This window comes from Microtus oregoni, unplaced genomic scaffold (genome assembly GCF_018167655.1).
Source record: "Microtus oregoni isolate MIOR12 unplaced genomic scaffold, Mior012 000000F_ref0000247, whole genome shotgun sequence".
NCBI lineage: Eukaryota > Metazoa > Chordata > Mammalia > Rodentia > Cricetidae > Microtus > Microtus oregoni.
In genome coordinates, this window is record NW_024543059.1 from 81,145,100 (window position 1) to 81,164,765 (window position 19,666).

Consider the following 19,666-nt stretch of genomic DNA (forward strand, 5'->3'; position numbering starts at 1 on the left):
ATGTTTATTGAACAAATGATGCTGTACCGTGTGTGTATGTAGGGCTGTAAGCCTACAGATAACAGAAATCCTGCTTCCATCCTATTTCTCCAACTAGAGGCAGGCACACAGCAGAGATCTGAGAATGAAGTTGGCTGCCTGAATGTACACTCACTCCCTTTCCTCCAACATGTTAGAAAAATGAAATTCATTTAAAAATACACAAAATAGACTTAAAACTAGTATAGTATTAAAAATGGTAAAAGTTGCTACATTTTATTCAACAAAAAACTACCCACTAAACGAGGTTCTACTTACATAAAAACTCTTACCGTTTCAGATGTACTATGAGATAATGAAGACTATTAAAATTTGATGCCGGCAACTGTCTCAGTAGGTCTTTGCTCCTCAGAAGAATTCGACTGATTTCTATGCACACATGTGGGTGTTTTCTGTCTTCCGGGCTATCCTTTTTTGCTTCTTGCTCTTCATTTACATGTTGTATTTCTTTTGCAAGGTCTATAAATTCCTTGTATAATCTGAATAAAATAAATGGTTCTGGGAGCTGAAGGAATAAAATTACATTATGAATATTGTTGTCTTTTCTCCTGCTAGAATGTTAACTATTACTTATAGCTAATCAATGATTTATCATGTTCTTTTAGGTTAACAAGATTTAAAGCAGGCCTTTAACCATGTGTTTTGGGGCTGAAGAGATGGCTCAGTGGTTAAGAGCACTGGCTGCTTTTCTAGAGGACCTGAGTTCCACGCCCAGGTCTCATACAGCTATTCACGACCATCTCTAACTCCAGTTCCAGAGGATCTAACTGGGCTTATCTGGCCTCCTTGAGCATAAATGTGATATAGACATACATGCAGGCAAAACATCCACAAACATTAAAAAATATTAACTGTATATGCTACTACAGATATGACCTATCAAGCTAATCTGAAATCATTGTCATGAATTAAGACATTAATTGACAATGAAACTCTAAACCTGAAGGTTCCACAAGGGATTTAAAATGCTAACCTATGTATGTATGTGTGTGTGTGTGTGTGTATATATATATATATATTCATTACTATTCCAAAGTTAGCACTAATTTATTAAAACTAATCTACTATAATTCACAGATGAAGCCACATGAATCAGAAGGAACAGACCATATGAGTTCTCAGAGATTAAAGAGGGATCCTAGAGATAGAGAAGTTACAACAGTGGGAAGAGATGGAGCCAAGGGCATCTTCTACAAAGTACTGTGGGACAGCAAAAGCAGGAGAATGAGCAGAGACGGGGAGCAGATCCCAGAGCCAGCACAGGCTGCCAAGCACCCAAAGCAAAGTTTGACCTGCAAAGTGCAGACATTTACTATTTACACTGTCTTTCCATTTACATCAAGAGAACAGAATCAAAGCATTTACAGATGAGTAAGGTCCATCTTGTTCAAGGACAGACATGAGCAAAACAGAGGAAAAAGACAAACAAAAATGTGGGGTATTTTCTTCACTAAAAGAAATCCTAAGATAGCAGCTGTATCTTTTGTAAATGGACAGAAGGATGCAGCTGGAACAGAACTCCTCAGACTGGTATGCTGAGGACAATAACACTGCTCTCTTTGCCACTATCTCTTCAGTTTCACCGGAGATCAGAATGCCAGATGGGCTTGGTCCAAGCAGTTTTTGTACCTGCCTCATACCACTGTGCCAAACACCCATAACTCTCCATAAGCTTCTGCCTGAGGCCACTTACTTTACCCCATAGATAGTTTTCTTTGTAGCTAGCTCCCAATTGCAGATCCAATACTGAGCACAGAAAAAGACAATAGAGAATGGCCTACTTCCTGACCATATTTCTGTAGTTTTCTAGTACTTAGCCTACAGGATAGCTTTGCTTCTTGACCCAAATATGTACTTAAAGGTTTTTTTCCCCCACTGATTATCTAAAATAGCTATTTTGAAATATCAGGGAAGACAAAACTAAACACTGCTCTGTTCACTGAATATTCATGAAACAGTTTCCACATTGGCCTTTCCTTACAAAGTTAAACTATGCTTTCAAAGTTAAGTTCCTAAAACTTAATACAAACATTTCATGTTATTTACTTCTTTAGGTCCAGGAAAATGTTTATTCCTTAAATGGTTAGGAAAGAGCTTCCATGTGGAGTCAGGAGGCTATAACTGGACAAGACACATGGAGGTCTTTTGTAAGGTAGAGTAATAGTCTATGTTTGTATACTGAGATGAGAAACCAGTGTTTTATTATTACTATTGTTAATTGTATGTCTGACTTATTTGTGCTATGACCTATATATCAGTATGGCCTATGTCAATGAAAATATATGTGTACAAAGGTTATGAACTGAAAAACAAAATACAAATCATGTTTACTGTTTCAATATGATGATAGATTATAATAACCTTACCTGTCGTAGGTATAATTTCAAGACATCACAGATGTCATGTGAACTGAATTCTGAAATGTCTACTAAGTGCATTCCATTTTCCAAAGCTTGGCACAGTTTTTCAGTTTTTATTTTGTTTCCACAAACACGGTAAATTCCCTTGAATAGAGAAACAAATTCTGCTTTAGTTCACATGGCTACTGTAGACATCTAAACATACTTGATGTGTCTATTTCATTTTTTTCTTAATTTTAAAAGGTACCTGGAGACACAAGGCTCTATTTTCAATTTCTGAGGCACATATTTTTAGTACAAAAGGGATGCCATCTGGTTCTTTTTTTGCAACTTGTATAAATTCTGCTCCAAATATGTGCATTTTCCCCTGAAGCTTTTGATGACCACAAATAATGACTAAATTCTCCAAACACTTTCGATGACATACAAGAAGACACTACAAGAAAATAACAGTTTAAAACTCATTAGCTCACCTTCAAACTATTCACAATTTTGCAAACTATAGATTGGTAACATAATTGAAAAAGTCTAGAGTGCATTATTTGTAATGTTTGAATAGCCCTAACTACCACACAAAATACAAAACAAAGATACACTACAGTACAACTTATTAAAGGCATATTTGTAGGAGTGAAGAGAAGGCATAACAGTTAAAAGCACCGGCAGGATGGCTCACAATCATCTTAACTCCAGTCCCAGGGTATCCTTCTCTGGCCTCCAAAGGCTTACACACATTTAGTGCACAGACATACATGCAGGAAAACCAGCAATATACATAAAGTAAAAACATATGTATTTGTAAAAGAACCTAATAAATAAAATCCTAACAAAAATGCAATGTATACAGTGAAATAAAACAATACTATTGAATGATGCATACGTATGAAGATGCCACAACAAAACCTATCATTTTATATTATAATTTTAAAAAGTGGTAAATCCACCAACTAAACAAGTGAGAAGATCAATGCAATTCCAAACAGATCTCACCTCTTCACATTCAACGCCTGGGAACATTACGATGCCTTCACAATCCCGACATTTTGTGGGGGATCTCAACTTGCGAAACTTGTGAGTGAGAGCTGCCTTTGACATCAATGTTTTCTTAAATGCTCCAAGGGAATTGGGTCCTTGTAACAGAAACAGTACATGGGAATAAAAAGATGAAAAAAAATTATTTTTTCTGAGTAATGCTTAGACTTTCCAGTCATCTACATGCTACAAAAAACTATTGTCTGGGATTTCTAATATCAAAATCATCCAACTTATAGATAAAACCACACACTTTCATCAAATGGTTTAGCTGTACAGTCACCGACAAACCAGTGAGCTAATTCTAAGATACCATGACACGATGTTCTCAGGATGAGCAAGTTTATGCTTTTCTGACAGTGTTCTGTACATGAAAGTGTGTTTATGGGTGTCATTATATTCCTAAGAAAACTCAATTACTACTTCAAAAGAGCTAGTAACATGAAGCCAGCAAGCCAGCAATATGTGCATTAAAGACAGAACTAGCCTTATAAAATTACAGGTTAATACTAGCTAGCTATATTTTTAAACCATAGTGGAAGTCAGATTCTTATTAATTTGGGAAATTCTGCCCCAAAAGACAGACATATGAATGTACCAAAGATACAAAAACCTAATTTATGAGTTTAGCTTAAGTCGTTAAGTAATGGATTTGTATGTCTTTAGCACCCACAGCGTTCCTTGTCCTTGACAAGCTCATTTATCTGCTTTTCCAACTCGGCTTCCTGCCGTTTCTTCATTACTGTAATGGTTGTTTTGCAGTACTCGGGCTAGAAGCCCGGGCTTTGTGCACAGTAAGGAAAAGTTTTACCACTGAATTGTTTGCCCGTAACCCATGCACTATTAAGAATGAGCTTTTCCAGAAATTTTCATGCACTGCCACCCTTTTAACAGAAAGTCGCCATGCTGAACTCATGAAAGAACACCACATACAAACTGCTATTCAACACACTGCCGGGATGTTTTAGATCTAGCAGCTCTACTCCTTATTCTTGTGGACAATACTTCAATCGTCTAATCAAAAATCATTATCAATGCATACTTATAAACAAACATGCAGCTATATTTAAGATACATATAACAAAGCAATTCAGTTGGTTTAGTGGGCTCTACTAGAGACGGATTAGTACCAGCTTCTGAAGGGGACGGTGGCTCCCGTTCATCCAGATCATCAGCAGAAGACATGGTTCCACTGGATGGAGTGCGCGGAAGTTTCCGATGAAAGTCTCCTAAAAGGAAGTTGTGGATACCATTACATTGAAGAACAGTGAAAATAAGCAGTGATAACATTCTTGGAATTACACAATTTATATTATTTTATTAGCTTTGATTGAAATTTTTCTACTACTCTCAAAATCTAGGTAACATTATCCATTCCTGACAACATAAAGAATGTAAAAAAATCTAATTAAAAGAAAAAAGAAACAAACAAACAAAAAGGCCGGGTGGTGGTGGTGCACGCCCTTAATCTCAGCACTCCGGAGGCAGAGGCATGCAGATCATTGTGAGTTTAAGGCCAGCCTGGTGCTACACAGAGAAACCCTGTCTCGAAAAACCAAAAGATTACATATTCTTATGAGACCTTACTATCCACTTCTGACAGTAAGTACTCAAGGTTACAGGCATAGCAAAGGCAGGTAACATCTTCTACTCATATTTTAATGATCTTTTGTTACTAAACTATTACACAGTATCAACATGGAGATAGCTATTCACATCAACATGGGTGAAGGAAGTCAGCCAGACTTAGTGGCGCTATAGGCTGTAATCCCAGCTATTTGGGAGATTGAAGAAGGAAGAATACAGGACTCAAAGCTTGCCTGGACTATAGAATAAACTCAAGACCTGCCTGGGTAGCTTGGTGAGACTGTCTCAAAAAAAAAAAAAAAAATTAAAAAACAGGCTCTTGTCATGCAAGAGGTCTCAAGTCCAATCCCCAATACCAAATCAAAAGTAAGAAAAGGATTTTATTTTTATAGCATCCAGAAGAGAGTAAAGTTCACAAAATATGTCACCATAAACATTTAAACTAGTCATAGAATGATTTATTCTGGTGGGATTGGAGGTGATACATATACACACACATACAACATACATGTGCACATATATACGTATGTATGTTACTTATATATGTGTATCAATGGGGCTTCTCATGTACTACTATGTTCTGCTTGCTGGGTCAGGTGATGATTCCATATAAAGGCTTCATTATTTTTCTTTTTTTTTTTCTTTCTTTTTTTTTTTTTTTTTGTTTTTTTCGAGACAGGGTTTCTCTGTGGTTTTGGAGCCTGTCCTGGAACTAGCTCTTGTAGACCAGGCTGGTCTCGAACTCACAGAGATCCGCCTGCCTCTGCCTCCCAAGTGCTGGGATTAAAGGTGTGCGCCACCACCGCCCGGCCATTATTTTTCTTTAAATTATACATATGTATAAACATTTTCTTAAGTCAGAGATAGATCATCCTAAAAATATGCTTGTTAAAAATATTCCAAATGGACAATTTCAATCTTTCACTGAATTTTCAGTTAGACTTAAAAATGTATATACCTGGACTTATAGATTCTGAATCCAGAGATCTAGATTCACTGCTCCCTCCAGTGCTCTCAGAGTCACTGAACATCCCAAACTTCCATGATCTTATGAAAGAAGGACCTATGAAGAAAGAATAGTTAAAAACTTGCCTATGGGTAGATTTCCTAAGGTGAAATACTGATATTATGTAAAAAGAATAATGATGGCTAATTATGGACTTTGGAGACAGCACAGTGGTTAGCACTGTAAATGATCTAACAGTAGCCTCAAATTTGGAACCGCATCCGAGTACCCTACTCTTCACCAAGAAGCGCTGCTCCAGTAGGAAACACACCTGTCATGTCGGCACTGTTGGAGCACCTGTCCTCTTCCAGCTTACTGCAACTGTCAGGCAGGCGCGCCACATCCTCTAGGGAGCCAGCAGGTCCGTATCCAGGAGTCTGGGGACTACTGCTTATTTTTTTATTTACATTCCTGTGGGGTAAAAGTAAACAAAGCTCAGAACTAAGAGTCTATTAAGAAAACGTATTAACTTAATGAATAGAATAAGCAAGCTTACTAAATATGAATAACTATTACATAGTTCAGCTTCTTTTAAAGATGTGAATAAAGCCTTTATATAATGTACACTTATAACAGCTGAAATAGGAAAGAGGTGTAATAAAATAATAGTCAATGTTATGATTGAACTTCTCTAATCTAACATTAGTGGAAAATGTAGGTTAAGTTTTTGGTATACTCAAAATATGTAGGTCATCATTTGTTATTCCCAAAGGATTTTTAGCACTCAGAGTGAAGTCTGTCTGTGTGAAAATGGAAAGTTTCTTCTCAAGTATGGTGCATCTATTCCTTAAATGTAAGAAGAAACTAAGAAATAATATGAAGGTATTGAAAAATTAAAGTTAATATATCAGTGTAAGAAAAGACAATTCCTTATAAACTTAGACAGGAACTCAGCAAACGTTTTCTCTCTTGATACCACTTCACCTAAACATGAATGCTTACCCATCAACCTTTTCTTCCAGCTCACTCGACCTTGTGGCTTTCACGAATTCACTGTATTCCTGACCCGGGTCATAGAGTTTGGCACTGTCACAGAGAGACTGTAAGCTGTTGGCAAGGGACGCAGCCTGTAGCTGCTGCATATGGAAGAGGTTAACTGTTACCTACAGTCAAAGACAAGACAGACAGACATAATTCATGAGATACAAAATGCTATGTTAACGCATTTCTGTAAACCAGCAGGCCAGTACACAGGTCGTGCATCTGACACACACCACACTAAGTATCACTACCAGCATGCTATGCTGACTGTGGCGTGCATAACTTAGAATGGAAATCTAACAGCTAATCGTGATCAGTTCCAACGAAATGGGCTTTAAATTACAACCTATCCTTGCTGGTTAAGAGCTTTAGAGCATGATGTGTCTGAGGATCCCTAACTCTGTACTTTGATGGTTGAACCACAATTGTCTAAACTCCAAAATGATAAACACATGGGTGGGGGATCTTTCACTAATAAGCAGCATTATTTCAACTATTTTCGTTTTTTTTTTTTTCCTTTTTAAAAGCTCTTCTCTTTGACATGAGGTCTTGTTATATTGCCCATGCTGGCCTATAGTGTTAGATATTTCTGTCTCAGCCTCCTACTTAGCTGGGTGGATACATTAGTCTACTAAGTTTAGACAACTGTCATTCCTACTACTTACAGTAATGACTATAGCAGTGGTTATAAAGCTCACATAATATGCCAGAGTTCATAAAATATCTGAGTTTAATATTAACTAACTTCAAACACACACTATACGTCAGTATATTATAGCAAATTGATGGAATACTCATCCATGTATGATCCTAAGGGTGGTCCCTAAAATACTTTGTGGTAGTAAAAAATGTTACAAACGTTATATAAAAATGTCAACTTGTGCTGGTGAGATGGCTCAGCTGGTAAAGGCACTTTCCCACACAAGTCTGGTGACCTGAGTTCGAGTCCTGGAACCCATGTAAAGGTGGAGGAAAGAACCTGACTGCAGAAAGTTGTTCTCTGCTCTCCACTCAAATGCTATGGCATGACCGTCTGTCCTCATACATGCACACAAATACACAACCCCCACACACACCAATGACAAATTAAAAAGCAGCTATTGCTAATCCATGGAGTATCACCATGTATGTAGGTTAGGGAAGGCTGAAAATGGTCATGGAGGAAGAGCCAGGACATAGCTCCAGGGAGAAGGTCAACTCAAACCAAAGGGTGCACAGTGGGTGGGACACACTTGTGTTCCAGAAGCAGACAAAAGGTCAATGATCTAAAGCACACACAAGGACAAGAATGGCAGTAGTCAGCTCAACCACTGAGTCTGCAGGAAGCCAGCTAAGCAAAACACGGTCTCATTTATACCTTAAAATGCCACTCTGGATTCTCTGTGGCGAATATACTTAAAGAAAACAGCATAAAAAATGCCAAAGTTTGATTAATGTTGTTTCAAAAAGACTATTGTGCTTTTTCGTCACCACTCAGGGTCTACCAGATGACAGGAGGAACTCATTCCCACAGTCTTTTTCAAAGTGGATGACACATTTCTCTAAGGATAAGTCAGTGATCAAAAGTAGTATTTGAAGGAAGAGTTTGCGCTTTAACTCTTCAATTAACAAAGCAAATTCAGCCTTTATTTGGTACAGTTTAATCCAATGACTGGCTATATTAGGGTAACCTTACACTAATGGTAAATTGAACTTGCCTGATTCACAGAGTAATGTATATGGGTTAGAGACAATGATCAAGTTACTTATAATTTCTCTGTCCCAGAAATTTGAAAAAGTCAAGTTCAGTGGATCATCTGAGAGATCTTCTTGAAATGCAGATTCCAATTCCCAAGTCTGGCTCAAAACCCGAGTCTCTACATTATTTATAGGCTACAAGAACAGCAGAGATGGGTCTGATGACCATGCACTGAGAAGAAAGAATGTTTAAACTTCTGTTTCTGCATCAGTAAAATGAGCTAAAACTATGTTTACCTGAGAACTAGGTAAGTTCACATAAACAGACATCTTAATACACAGACAGATATATGTACTCAATCACAGCTATTATCAGATATGCTTTGAGGGGAAGGGCATTTTATAAATATTTTATTTTATAAACTTGCAAACTAATAATCAAAGTTTGATTTAAAAAATGGCTTACAACTTTAAGAGCTCAAAACATTTTAAAAATTTCTCACTGAGATGGAACCCACTGAAAAGTCCTGTTCAGAATCCACACTAACACCACCTATCTAAAGATATGGGAATATATGACGATTTTAGGCACATTCCTTGCTTTCCCACTCATCCTTTTTTCCAGCCTGGGCTAATTCCCACCAGTATGGATCAGGTATGGATACACAGAGCTTTGAGAGAGGGCCTCTGTGGACCAGAACAGCCAAGGGGCAGGAAATGTAACTCAAAAGTAGGAAGAAAGACCTGTTTTCTCTGTTCCATCTTCTCCTGCCTCACTCCTCATAATCCCCGGGGCACAAACCTGGAGCAGTGATGGCAGTTACAGGAACTGAACATATCTAAAACCCTGCAGTGATCACCCTTTAAGACAGATGAACTGTGTTTAAAGATTGGTGGTGGGCTGTTGAACCTCCTGGAGCTTTTCACTCTTCTCTTTAGTCCTGCACCCCCACCCACCTCCTCCACTTAATGATTAAGAATTGCAGTCTCTAACTTTTTGGAGAGCAGACAGTAGAAAGCCTTACACTTCTGCTTCCCAGACAGACCAAGGTGACAGGCACAAACTAAGAGGGTGAACCCCTAGTTCAATGGTTATGCACATTTTAAAACAGCATTAGGATTCAGAGTCACACAAAACAACACTGGAAATACCTAGGATAGCATTCAAAACGTGTTGTGGAATGCTGTCCTCTGGGCATGATGTGGCCTTCTTGAACTCTCAGCAGCTGTGACTCTCCTTCCCTCCCCTCCCCAAGGAAACACAGGCAGTTAACAGTTGCTGGGGGTGGGCACACACCAGGCTCTTCCCCTAAAGGACATATAAGCTAACAGCTGCTGGGGGAAAAACTACTCCTCTGTAGTTTAGTTTCTATGGTTGCCCACACTCCTATAAACCCCAGTTAAACTGACCGGTTCACTAAACTAGACTCCAGTGTTCTTTTGGCAGTTACTGGTACTTTATTAGAAGCAAGCAAACATTTGCTGCTGATGTCTATATCCAGGAAAAGTTAATATACAAAATTACTTGTATATTTCCTGATATTGAAATACCAGGAAACTCTTAACCCCTCAAAAAGACAGATACCAAGCTGAGGTAAGTCAGGCATTAGGATGAAGCCTCGATGGCAGTTGCTGTAATGGGCTGTTGAAGTGAGGGAAGAGCTGGAGAGACGGGGAAGTGCTTGTCTTGAGTTTAAACTCCAGAATTCATGTTTAAAACACAAGAAAACAACAACAAAAAACAAGTATGGTGGCCTTACACCCCAGCACTGGAAAGGAAGAAGGACCAGGTCTCTGGGGTTTGATAGCTAGCCATCCCAGTCTACTCTGTGAAAGAGTGGGTGGCCCCCATGTGTGCAATTACATATACAGACACACACACACTCATATACATAGAAGGGGCAAATGAGTTTGAAACCTGGAAGGACATAAATCACAGAAAAACTGATGACAAGCAAAAAAGGAAGTTTCAGTATTGAAAAATAAAATTTCTAAAACAAAGTTACTGAAGAACTACATTGGAAAAGGAAAATAACAAAATAGAGGTAGTGAACTTGAAGGCAAATCAAAAGGACAATATAATACTCCTCAGCTTATAATGTGATTATATTCACTAAACTATCCTAAGTGGAATATTTAATATTCTGGTAAAAACATTGTAAAGCTTAATCCCAGCACTCGGGAGGCAGAGGCAGGCGGATCTCAGTGAGTTCGAGACCAGCCTGGTCTATAGAGCTAGTTCCAGGACAGGCTCCAAAGCCACAGAGAAACCCTGTCTCGAAAAAACCAAAAAAAAAAAAAAAAAAAAAAAAACATTGTAAAGCTGAAAAATCTTAATAGAGCTTGTTAAGTTGGGGGACTTCATGTTTAATGAATACATATGTATATATATATACACACACACATATGCAACAATTTTACAAAAGAGAACAAGGAGGGGTAGATGGGCACAGGGGTATGGGATGGTTTGAAGGGAAGAAAGGAAAAGAGGAAATAATAGAAAAGCAAACAAACACCCCCCCCCACGACACACAATAGAATAAAGACAGTTTGGTGAGGTTTTTAATGCATATGCATTTTTTAATAATTACATACCCACTACAGTTCAGTAAAGGGACTTAGATGCGCTAAGGCATTCCACTTGAAGTACTAAAATACTGGTTCTTAGAGGACTGGGTAAAAATAATACAAAGCTATGCACACTGGCACACTTCTGTAATCCTAGTACCTGGGCAATAAAGGTAAACAGGGTTGCAAGCTTGAGACAGTGAGACCCTGTCTTCAAAATAAAAATTTAAGTATGCACCTGTTACTCAGTACCCACTAGGACTGGGTATCTATCCAGAGGACCCCTCAGATACTTCATAGATAGTTAAGTCTCTTCAAGAAAATGGCATATTTGCAGTTGGCTTAGGCTTATCCTCCCATAAGATTTATCTAAAGATTACACATAACAGCTACAAATGCAATGGGAAGAGCTGTTACACTGCATTTATTAAGGAATGGCAATGAGAAAACGTCTGTATATATTCAATAAAGATCAAATTTTTGGTTCTACTTATTGCTGAATCCGAAGATTTGGAATTCACATCTACGGAGGCAAACTGGTAACTGCAAATACACAGCATGCACTATGCATTTCAATTCTTAGTTCAAAAACTACAAAATTTAGAGAAAGAATTAACCCCCAAATATGAATGAAGTAAACAAGTTGGAATGTTAATAAACAGTTCAGATAAATGAAAACAATCCCGAGAGACAAAAGTAGATGAAAGGGGTTATAATTAGGAAGGAAATAATATGGCAGATCTCTAACTGACCATGGGTTTATGTTACACACGAATGATCTAAACACTCACACAAGACTGTCAAGAGATGCTTAAAACTCAAGACTAAAGTAAATGCTATTTGTGGGCTATATAAGAAGCTCATTTTAAATATGTTTGAAAATAGAAGGGAAAGGGGCTGGAGGGATATTGCAGCAGTTAAAAGCATTTGCTGCTCCTGCAGAGGACCAGGGTTCACTCCTTAGTTCCAACAGTGGCTTAGAGTCATTTGTAATGCCTGTTCCAGGGGATCCAATGCTCTCTTTTTTGACTTCTGTGGACATCTAGACACATATGTACAACACATACATAGAAGACACACATACATACATACATACATACATACAACACCCATTCACATAAAAAATCATTCTTAAAGAAAAGGGAAAAATATACTATGTTCAAATTAAATTAAACTGAAATAGCTGTATCATTTCAAACTAAATAAAGACTAAAAGGCAAGGAAATTTACCAGGATAAAGAGACTGTTGGAGGCCTGGCATGGTAGCATGTGCTTTTAATCCCAGCACTTGGAAGGCAGAGGCAGACCATATAAGAAATCAAAATGAGCAAGCCTTGGAAAGAAAGCTAGAATGCAGCTTTCTTTCCTTTGTGATCTCTGCTTCAGTTTCTGCCTGTTGGTTCCTGCCCTGGTTTCCTTGATGTTGGCCTACAACCTCTAAGCCAAAAAGTTCTTTCTTCTCCAAGTTTATTTCAGGCACTGTCTTACCTGAGCAACAGAAAAACAAACTAGGAAAGAGATATTTCAAAAGAGGAAAGACCAATCTGCTATGATGGTGTAACATTTGTTAATGTAGAAGCAACTAGTAGCAGATTTCAAAATACACAAAGAAAAGCTGACAGAACTAGACACACAGTATGCTGAGGATCTCTCAGTAGACAGACACAGTTAAGAACTATTCAAGAATACAGAAGAAATAAATCACAACACAGACTAAAGAACTGATATGCACAAAACACCAGCCAACAGTAAAAGAACACACATTCCTCTAAAGTGCCTTCAAAGATCACTCATAATTGATATTTTCAAACCACTTTTCAATTTCATTAATTTTTCCTCCTTCCTTTTTAAATTTTATCAACTTCTGTTCTTTTTTTGTTTTTTAACAAAAAATTTAAAAAATGTAATAAATTTAAGAAGCCTGAAATCATATAACTAATATCCCCTTCCACAATAGAATTAAACTAGAAGTTATTATTAGAAAAAATGGCTGGAAAATATTCAAATACTCAGAAAAATCAAACAAGAAGCGTTAACATTACCCATCCTTCAAAAAGCAAATCTCTAGGGAACTTAGAAAATGTTTTGAACTAAAGGAAACTAAAAAGGAAAACACATTTCAAAATTTGTGAGCTGTAGGTAGTAATCTTTAGGAGGTAATCTGAAGCATTATAAATTTTATAGGAGAGATGAATGCAGGACTAAATGAAGAGCAATCATGAAACTTAAGAAAAAAAACAGCAAGTAAAAACTAATAAAACTTGGAATCAACTAAATTTTTTTTTCAGGACAGATCAATGAAACGCATGAACATCTTGCAGACTGGGGGAGTGCGTGTGAAAATTATTAACATTAAGAATGAAAGAGGAAGCATCAATCTACCCACTTAAGACAGTCGAGGGACCAAAGAAAGCGACAGCAACCATATACATACTACATACACAACTTGATGTATATGTGTCAAGTTGAAAGAGATCAATTCTATGCAAGCTATAAGCTACCAAACTTCACCTACGAAATAACTTGAATATATCAAAGAAATTACTATGTAGGAAAAAATTCTTTTAAAATCGCAACCTTAGAAGCCGTACATGCCTGCTAGATAAGGAAGAAATAACTAATTTGATAAAACCTGCTCCCAAACAAAGCTTAAGAATATTTTCTCACCTCATTTTATGAAAGCAGATCACCCTAACACAAACAAAAGACAATAAAAGGGGAAACAGAGGGAAAGGAATGAGAAAAGGGAGAAAGAGAGGAAGAAGGAGAATAAGAAGATAAAATATATGATTACGTAGAATAACAGAAAAAAACTTGCAGCAACACAGAAAAAAATTTCTTAACTATATATGGGGCATATTCAAAGAATCTATAGCTACCATCCTATTTAAATAGTAAAAGACTAATGCTTTTCTTCTTTTTTGTCTTTCTTTTTTTCTTTTGGTTTTTTGAGACAGGGTTTCTCTGTGTAACCGTCCTAGCTGTCCTGGAACTTACTTTGTAACCAGGCTGGCCTTGAACTTACTGAGATCCTCCTGTCTCTGCACCCCAAGTGCTGGGATTAAAGGTGTGTACCACCAAGGCCTGGCCTAATGCTTTTCTTCCAAGACCAAGACTAAGACAAAGAAATCCCCTTTCACCACTCCTATTTAACTGACAGCCCTGAAAGAAAATTAAAAGATGCAATAATAAAATAAGTAAAAGAGAAAGACACACAGTTTGCCCTTATTGCAAACATTTTCTATGTAGAAAAACCTGAAGAATCTATAAAAGTCCCTAAAATAAAGGCATTTACCAAGGTTCCAAGATAAAAAGATCATGTAAAAATTATCTATGATTCTGAACATTATGAAACAAGTGGAATTTGAAATTAAGTAGAATGGACATCTATGTTATGTATGTATATAGGTCACTCTCAATAGCTCCCAGAATAAATATATAGCATAAATAAAACCTGACAAAGAGTCTTATGCTTAAAACAATATTCTGATTTTAAAAATCAATGACTTAAATAGAGAGATGTATAAACTCATAGTTAATTCTTCACAATCTGATCTAAGACTTAAAATATCCCACTGAAAATGTTGATAAGATTTTTTAAAATATAGACAAGGTGATTCTAGCTATTTTATGGAACATTAAAAGACTTCAAATCTAACTCTTAAAAAGAATAAAATTGTGCTCACATCTGATTTTCAATATAAAGCAACAGAATCAAGAGAGAGAATTCAGAAGTATATACATACAAATATGGTCAAGTGATTTTGAAAAAGATACAAACGTAATTTATTGGAAATAACATAGTGTTTTCAACCTGTTCTGTTGGGAGAGGTAGACATCTGTATTAATTATGTTTCTTCGTCTATCTATCTATCTATCTATCTATCAATCTACCTACCTACCTACCTACCTACCTACCTACATCTTTAAAAGCTGGCCAGGGAGAAACTGCACTTGAAAAGACAAGAGCTTAGAGAGCATCACATCTTCATATACAAGACTAGTAAATCCCAAGTTCATAGCCCTGACCAATGTGTCTACTACATCAAGACAATTTCCTCTGCCCAAAGTGAACCAAGAGTAAGGTTGGAAGTCTCATGTCTCAAACTGTGTGTACTCTTGTATTTACTTTGACTTTCTTGAGGGAGCCCCAACATTTTAGAAATTTTTCCTATTTGTTGTTATTATGGCACTGAATTTGATCCTCCTGCCTGCTAGCTCTCAAACACTAGGATTACAGGTGTACACTCACTACATCTAATTTCCAATAGAAGTTTGGAGGCAGAGGCAGGAGGATCTCTGTGAGTTCCAGGACAGGCAGAGCTACACAGAAAAGACTTTCTGTCTGCCAAAGCTGCCATTCCCTTTGTAGTACTGTCTGTTGTATTTCCTTCTCTACTGGGAAACATAAGAAATAAATTCTTTCTCTGGCACTACCTTTTTTGTGCTGGTATTTATTAAAATCCTTTAGGTATGATTTTAATATAATGTCTATATGCCAAAAACAACTTCAATTCACACCTTGCACAAAGATGAACTCAAAATGGACTATATATGTAAGTGTCAAACTCTACCATTTTGAGTACAAAACAAAGGGGAAAACTCTCTGACCTTGTGGTAAGTGAAGTACTCTTAGACATAATATCAAATGCATGACCCAAACAAGATAGACTTAATAAAATCAAAAACTTCTCCCTACAAGATACTGCTAAAAGTGTAACAGAAAAGTTTTGAAATGAGAGAAAATATATGCAAACTCAATCATACAAAAATGACAACAAAAAAGTGATTAAAATTTAATAAAGCCAAATTGTAAATAAGCACTTGAAACTATTAGAGCAGCTAAAGCATGTCACAATATCAAGGACACAGAGCTAGAATTCTAATTCTGATTCTAATCATACTGACTAGAGCCACTCTGGAAAACTATCTTGTAGTTTCTTATTGAGTTAACCATGCATTCAAAAGTTGTACTTCTGTGTATTCTCTAAAATATAAAAACTATGTCCAACAAAAACTTGTCAACAAATAATTTTTGGAGCTTTATTCACAATGACCCCCAAACTATAAACAACACAAATATCCACAGGCAAATGGATGCTGATACAGTAGGCTGTTAAAAGCATCTATTTCAAAAGGTCATGTACAATTTATGAGTTCATTTATGAGACTGAAAAAGTTAGAAAACATTAGATACAAAAAACTTTATTCTAATATTTTTTATAGATAATTAACAAGATGGAGAACACATCACTATTGCAGGGATTAGGTGTATGTGCAGCGACTGACAGCACATGGGCAACATTTGCTATAGAGATTTGCACTGCTATGAATCTTGGTTTATTGATATAAATTTAAGGTCAACTTTGTTATACTGTGTATATGTATTTCTGATCTTGATTAAGTTATTGTGTTGTCCAGCTCATTCAAAAATGTAATGTACAATTAAGAAATATATTAGATAATTATCTATAATAGTCAAGCTTATAGTCATGTTAGTTAGATTTTCTAGAGGTAGAGAGATGTATTTCAGATGAAGAGACATTCTTCAAACCTTTCAAAGACTACAGAATATGGCATTTAAAATGTTTAAAAACTTAGGACTTTTCATGACAATCAGACACATCTGCTCTTGGCAGCACCAAATATTTCAAGAGGATTATGGGCATTAAAGAGGCTCGTTGGTTAGCCATTTGGGCAAGAAACTGCTCTTGCCGGGACTGCTTGATGTATGGAAATGCAGGACCCACAGAGAAATGGCTGCTGAACTTGCCTAAAGGTGTGATGGTCCTTCAGGGTTCCTGCTTCATGAAAGAGTCTGCAGACATTCTGCAGGACCCAGAAGAAAGTGACTGACAAACTGCCAATATAGGTGGAATTGTCTTTGAAATCTCCTGCTTCATGGAAAACTCTGCTGGATACTATGGGCCTGTAGGCTGAAGACAGATGCCCCAATGACTTTGGGTAACTATCCAGGCAGAAAGATGTGTCTCTCAATTTGAGAGTTTTGGAAGCTGCTTACAATGCACTTTCTATTTACTTAGGTAATATTATATCCTTCTGGAGTCTCTGATGGAGTTGAAAGATATATAGTTATAGTTTTCCTTAGTTATGTATGATGAAAGATAAAGTAGATATAAATATTGTAACTGTAATTCTTGCTTGATACCGTTTTGTTTTATGTAATCTTGCTATGTTAAAGTTAAAACCTTCCTTTATATTTAAACAGAAAAGGGGAGGTGATGTGGTATTCCCCTCTGCTTGCTGTGAATACCATTGGTGAATAAAGAAACTGTCTTTGGCCTTTCTAGGGAAGAGTAGATAGGGCAGCATAGAACTAGGTGGGGAAAACTAAACCAAATGCTGGGAGAAAGAAGCGGAGTCATGGAGAAGCCATGTAGCCCCACCAGAGACAGATGCCGGAACTTTACCCAGTAAGCCACAGCCCCGTGGTGATAATACACAGATTAATAAAAATGGGTTAAATTAATATGTAAGAGTTAGCCAATAAGAAGCTAGAGCTAATGGGCCAAGCAGTGATTTTAACACAGTTAAAACCACAGTTTCTGTGTGGTAATTTCAGGGCTGAGCAGCTGGGAACAAACAAGCGACCTCCTACAACAAATACTGAGTGATGAGAATCTGGTTCCCAACTATGATGACAATTAACAGATTTATAGTCACATATTTGTCAACTACACGATAAAAGAGCCTGTTGAATATAAAAACTCTTTATACAATACTTGAAAAAGCAATATAAATAAATAAATAAAATACTTGAAAGACATAAATGAAATGTGACCCAGGATTCTTTGTCTTTACATAAATTATTTTTGGTTCAGTTTTACCAGACCCCATTCTCAATAAAAAGAAAAGAGATAACTCAAATTATAGATCACTATTATAAACTGAAAGTCCATGTGCTCTGAATCTCAGAATTTAAATCTCTCAGCAACCAAGACTATAGATTCCAAGACTTTTTCCCTGTTGTCTTTAAATAAATGAAGAAAGAACTTACAGCTTTAAGTGTAAGGTCACACTGGAAAACAAGTGTCCGAAGTTGTGTTAAAATTTCTCTCTTGGTATTTTCTAGATCATTCCGTCTTTCTTCAACATTTGTTACACAGACTTTGTAGTGCTCATTTGCTTCTTCTACCTTCAATACATCACAGAAACAAACAACAATAATCACTACAATTTATATCAAAAAACCTAACCATAGATATATTTTAAAAAACTGGGAAGTCTTTATGAAAATTCTGAAATATTTTTATTTTAAATATAGTACTATGAAATGTATTTTAAATAATAAAATAATTTAAAGATAAATAGCATCATTTTGGTTGGCAATTTAAGAGCATTTGATTTTAATTGCTGGGGCAATTTGCAATTACTATACTGTTTGCATACAAAATATTTTCATTTCTATTTTAAAAAGCACTTCCTACTTATATTTACCATTTGTTTTATAGAATTTGCCAAATTAAACTTAATATATACATAAATGATCCTTGGTTTATTCTTCTCAGCAGTATGTAACACAGACTTCCCTAGAATGCAGATATTATAAACGGGTCAGAAATAAGAAACCACTATCCTCTCTAAGGTCTGTCTTTCACAAACTCCCAAGCATCCCAGCACAGCTTGCCAAAGTGTGATGTCTACCAGCAGCAACACTGTCACCTGGGCACTTGTTACAAGAGACACTTGTCTAGGTCCTACTCTTGACCAGCAGAGTAAGGACCTCTGGGTGAGCCCCAGCAGCCTGAGCATGCTTTCCTGGTGACCCGACTCCTGGGAAGTTTGAAGCCTAATCTGAAGCACAGAATACTGGTTCAAGCTTCATGTAACAAAAATGCTACCTTCTGAAGAGCCTCTTCTTCCAGCCTTCGTTTTTTTTCTAGCTGTTTGTTCAGATTTTTTGCTAATCCAGCACTTGAACTTAGCTGCTCTTCTTCCACACGAAACATGGACGACTTGGCTTTTTCATATTCATCTTGACGCTGCATGCATAGCAATTTTGCCTTTTTAAGAGATGTCTCTGTTTCAAGCTACACAGAAAAGAATATTCAACAGATTACAAGACAGTACATTAGGGAACCCAGAGTAAGACGGGTAGTTTATTTACAGTAGGTGATTTTAGATGTTCATAAACAGACACGTGAAATTCTAGTATAATACTAACCAGTTTATTCTGCTGCTGCTTCCAAAGTTCTTTTATTTCTTTCCTTTGCTTTTCCATTTCATTCTTCCTCCCAAGTAGAGGCTATTAAGGATATTAAAAAGAAGTAAGTTGTTTTATAAAGGTATGCTATTAAAAATATGCTGTATGGAATGAGTTCCAGGACAGGCTCAAAAAACCAAAACCAAAACAAAAAAAAAAAAAAAAAAGAAAGAGAGAGGGAGGTATAATTTT

At 36.7% G+C, this 19,666-nt stretch overlaps 1 protein-coding gene across 2 annotated transcripts in view; it reads right to left on the reverse strand.

The window, feature by feature from the left end:
- Nucleotides 1–19,666, reverse strand: part of Arhgap29 (Rho GTPase activating protein 29) — a 68,202-nt gene that overhangs the window by 7,352 nt on the left and 41,184 nt on the right. For both annotated transcript variants that reach the window (XM_041654123.1, XM_041654132.1), the window contains exons 10-20: nucleotides 19,436–19,516; nucleotides 19,113–19,301; nucleotides 18,269–18,406; nucleotides 6,967–7,127; nucleotides 6,296–6,435; nucleotides 5,977–6,081; nucleotides 4,562–4,660; nucleotides 3,390–3,529; nucleotides 2,647–2,835; nucleotides 2,406–2,543; nucleotides 312–544 (exon numbers count right to left, since the gene is read on the reverse strand). In XM_041654123.1, the coding sequence (XP_041510057.1) occupies nucleotides 312–544; nucleotides 2,406–2,543; nucleotides 2,647–2,835; nucleotides 3,390–3,529; nucleotides 4,562–4,660; nucleotides 5,977–6,081; nucleotides 6,296–6,435; nucleotides 6,967–7,127; nucleotides 18,269–18,406; nucleotides 19,113–19,301; nucleotides 19,436–19,516 (1,613 nt within the window). The remainder of the gene's footprint in view (nucleotides 1–311; nucleotides 545–2,405; nucleotides 2,544–2,646; nucleotides 2,836–3,389; nucleotides 3,530–4,561; nucleotides 4,661–5,976; nucleotides 6,082–6,295; nucleotides 6,436–6,966; nucleotides 7,128–18,268; nucleotides 18,407–19,112; nucleotides 19,302–19,435; nucleotides 19,517–19,666) is intronic.